General features: G+C 33.2%; 1 protein-coding gene across 1 annotated transcript; it reads left to right on the top strand.

The window, feature by feature from the left end:
• Positions 1 to 1,388: 1,388 nt before the first annotated feature.
• On the top strand, positions 1,389 to 4,064 carry LOC107912817 (ferredoxin--NADP reductase, leaf isozyme, chloroplastic). Its single transcript, XM_016841156.2, has 9 exons — positions 1,389 to 1,791; positions 1,874 to 2,108; positions 2,268 to 2,401; positions 2,544 to 2,622; positions 2,836 to 2,927; positions 3,011 to 3,088; positions 3,323 to 3,385; positions 3,490 to 3,724; positions 3,809 to 4,064. The coding sequence occupies exons 1-9, from the start codon at positions 1,690 to 1,692 to the stop codon at positions 3,874 to 3,876; spliced, it is 1,086 nt and encodes a 361-aa protein (XP_016696645.2). The 5' UTR covers positions 1,389 to 1,689; the 3' UTR covers positions 3,877 to 4,064.
• Positions 4,065 to 4,445: the final 381 nt, after the last annotated feature.

Raw genomic sequence — 4,445 nt, 5'->3', positions numbered from 1 at the left:
TAAAAATTTAATTTTTTTTATTTTTCAGATTTCTTAATTCAAATTTAAATGGTTAATACTATTGTCTCTTCTTTTTTTTTTTGTTAAAATTTTTATGTGACATTTTGAAATAAAAAATATACTCACTTAATAGTTATGTAGCTACAAAAATAATATTATAATAAACCTAAATTTAACAAAATAAGTTTAATAATACAAACAGAAGAACTTAAATTTTAAAATATGAAAAATAAAAGGACTAATTTTTTTTAAAAGATACAACCATTAAATTTTAAATTTATAAATAATACATCAACTTATGACATATTTACCAAAAAAAAAATCTATTATTTTTCTACGTTACCAAGCGCAAAAAAACTAGTTTTGCATTCCATTTTTTTCATCTTTCCTAAAAAGTAGTAAACTAATGGAAATAATATATAACATTTTTGAATCTTTCTACTTTTTTTTACTCTTTAAAATTTTCATATCTCCAAAAAATTTGTCACGATATCATAGAGTAATTGAATGAAAGTGTAATTATTAGGTTAGTAATTGCATTCTTTTGTAGTTATAAAGAATTGCAGTTCTTTAGACGTGTTTGATTGATAGAGTATAATTACATATAAATTTTTTATGTCATGTTTGGTAATACAAATTGTAATTACACAGTTACATAATTTATATTTTTTTAAAATATTAAATACTATAAAAATTATTAGAATGATAAAAATATTTTTTAAAAAATTAAAATCAAATCATCATATGTATTATGTTAGTTTAAAAAATTAGTTGATAATACGATTACTAATAAATATAACAAGAAAAACAAGTATCATATATAATTTTATCTAATTGTTCTAATGCATATTTGTTGGGTTATATATGCTTCTTATCATTATTTGTTAGTCCTTGATTGAGTTCATCATCATCATCAGAATTTGAATTTACATAATTAATCAAATTATCACCCGGTGAGAATTGAAAAGTGTAATTACTGATGCTCCAACTACACCAAATTCAGTGACACCTAACAATTATAATAGTTACCCAAACATGTCACATTCATGTAATTACAAGTAATCAGATCCAAATCGTATAATTAGATTGCTAAGAATTCAACCCATTATCCACAAATATAGAGATGGGACTATTAATCCGTTATTTCGCATTATTAATAATTCAAAGAGCAAAATCAGGTATCCATAAAAACTACAAGGCATCAAAAGGGTAGTGTTGGGCTTAATCAAACCTACTGCACTTGTCCAATTCGGCCTTGGATTGAATAGGATAGTAAAACGAATAGGCCGAAACCTTTTATTCCAATCAAACTATTTGGACTTGCAAACTTGCCCATGGATTGTCTTTTAGTGGACTGAAATAAGAGGAGATTTTGGATCCCAAATTCCAAAGAAATTGTAGATTTAGCACTAAATGGTGAGCAAAAAATCAATGAAGTTGTACTACTGGTATATATGGTGCTATGAGAGTCATACATTTACACATGGACTTATCCACACTCAGGCCACTGCATTGGCTTTCAAAATCTCCTCCACCCACTTCATAATCAATAAACATTGAGAACAATATCCCATCCTTCATTTTGTTTCCTTCACCACTTTTACTTCTTCTGCAGCAACCACCCCCATCAGATATAACATTTTCTCCTTTCTTCTTATTTCTTCATTATAAAAAAAGAAAAGAAAAGACATGGCTGCTGTTACTGCTGCAGTCTCTTTTCCTTCTACCAAGTCCACCTCTCTCCCTGCTAGAACCTCTATTGTCTCTCCTGATAGGATCACCTTCAAGAAGGTATATATTTGCCATGCTTGTGATGATATGGTAATACTGAAAGTTGATGTTCATCAGCTGCTTTTTTTGTTTTGTTTTCCAGGTGCCTGTTTACTACAGAGATGTTTGCAGTGGGGGGAGAGTGGTTTCTGTCAGGGCCCAGGTTACAACTGAAGCTCCTGCCAAAGTTGTAAAGGAATCCAAGAAAAATGATGAAGGTGTTGTGGTTAACAAGTTCAGGCCTATCAACCCTTACATTGGTAGATGCCTTCTAAACACTAAGATCACTGGCGATGATGCTCCTGGAGAGACTTGGCACATGGTCTTCAGCACCGAAGGTATGCATGCAAGCTCTAATAGTAACCTCATTTCCCTACTTTTATGTTCAATTTTAATGATAAAGAAATCAAATGCTAAATTCTTGATATAATTATTTACTTAAAACAAGAAACAGTCTCTTTCTAGGCATAGCTGACTGGTTGGTTGGATTGCTTCAGGAGAGGTCCCCTACAGAGAAGGGCAATCCATTGGGGTGATTCCAGATGGCGTTGACAAGAACGGAAAACCACACAAGCTGAGATTGTACTCTATTGCTAGCAGTGCTCTTGGTGATTTTGGGGACTCCAAAACTGTTGAGTTTGCCCTTCTATTATCACATCATCATTCATATTCATTTCTTAAGCTGTTGGATATATAGATTAAGCTTTAAGCTATCCGAGTCTACAAGTCATCTCATTAGCATGTTCTGCATACATCTCATCGTATTTTTGCAGGTATCCCTATGTGTGAAACGACTGGTATACACCAACGAGAAAGGAGAGCTTGTCAAAGGAGTCTGCTCCAATTTCTTGTGTAAGATTTCAGAATTTTTACGGTTCATCATAATATGCACTATTGTTTTGAACAACTTATTTCAGAATTTAACCTCCCATTATAGTTATAAGCATCATCAAACTGAAATAGTAATGATCAAAAGGGCAGAGATAGCTTTCTGGTGGAATATGATCCCTGATATAATTTACCCTATTGATGTTTTATGTTTTCATCTTAAATATATATCTTCAGGTGACTTGAAACCTGGGGCGGAAGTTAAAATAACTGGACCTGTTGGAAAAGAAATGCTTATGCCAAAGGATCCCAATGCCACAATCATCATGGTATGTATACTAACCAAGCTCTCAAGTGTACTAATAAGTGCTGCTCCCATACAATATCTTCACCTTCAGCTACTCCATTGCAGCTCGCTACTGGAACTGGAATCGCTCCCTTTCGATCATTTCTGTGGAAAATGTTCTTCGAGAAGCATGACGACTACAAGGTATATGTATATGTACATCATTTACGACAGTTTAGCATTGCTAACTATGCAACCTGAGTGAACACTGAAAACAATCACGCTCAATCTACCAAAACATCCGTTTCAAGCTGTTGCAGGCAATGAAACCTGTTATATAAATTATAACCTATGGCATTAACTCGACAAGAATAAAGTAAGTAATCCGTGATATTTGAACATGTGACTGACTGACTTAACATCTTACTTGCTATGAAGTTCAACGGTTTGGCATGGCTCTTCCTTGGTGTTCCCACGAGTAGTTCATTGCTATACAAGGAGGTAATTAGCAAATGTTTAACTTTCTAGGAAGCAAATGCTGGTTTCTGTTGGTAATTGAGATTTTGTGTGAAAACGTGAAATGCTTGATGTGGTGTTAATTGCAGGAATTCGAGAAAATGAAGGAGAAGAACCCAGAAAACTTCAGGCTGGACTTTGCAGTGAGCAGGGAACAAACAAACGAGAAAGGAGAAAAGATGTACATTCAGACACGAATGGCTGAATACGCGAAAGAGCTATGGGAGTTGCTGAAGAAAGACAACACCTTCGTCTACATGTGTGGGTTGAGGGGAATGGAGAAGGGAATTGATGACATAATGGTCTCACTCGCTGCAGCTGATGGTAACAAACTAAAAAGACAAAATGACCCCATTGATTTCCTCAAAAGCTAGCCTAGCCGGTAAATTTAATCATGTGTTTTTGCAGGCATCGACTGGGCCGAGTACAAAAAGCAATTGAAGAAAGCTGAGCAGTGGAATGTCGAAGTCTACTAAATATATATATATGGATCACTTGTACAAATTAATCATCTCCCTTTTCATTTTCCTTTTTTAGCACCCGCCCCGACCTATGAGAATTTCCAATGCATTGTGTAGAGAGGGGGACTGCCTTTTTTTTTTTTTCTGAGCCCATATAATGAGAACTATCGGTATTTTATAGCCAACCTTATTTCTTCAACAAATAAATTTGTCCCTGGTACCTTTTTAGCATTGATATAAGCGGTAAGTCTTACTTAAGGGTAAGGTTTAAGTTGAAAATATTAAATTAAAAAACGATTTTCAATTAAAAAAAATAACAATAACATATTATAGTAGATGTACCATTTTGGTTTTGATACTTTGTATAGATAGTGGTGTGTTTTTATCTATATATTGTATATGGATACAAATATACTTCATCTAAATATTTATAAATATATTTATATGCAAAATTTTTAAGAGAGAGGATCCTATGAAACTCTGATTCCACGTTATCCCTCCTTAATAGGAGGATGACAAATCAGATTTCTTTTCTCTTGATTTTTAGCATTTTTAGTTAGATTTGAATTTTTTCAGGAGGAAAA

Source organism: Gossypium hirsutum, chromosome D11 (assembly GCF_007990345.1).
Source record: "Gossypium hirsutum isolate 1008001.06 chromosome D11, Gossypium_hirsutum_v2.1, whole genome shotgun sequence".
NCBI classification, from domain to species: domain Eukaryota; kingdom Viridiplantae; phylum Streptophyta; class Magnoliopsida; order Malvales; family Malvaceae; genus Gossypium; species Gossypium hirsutum.
This window is presented reverse-complemented; position numbering and strand designations above follow the sequence as displayed.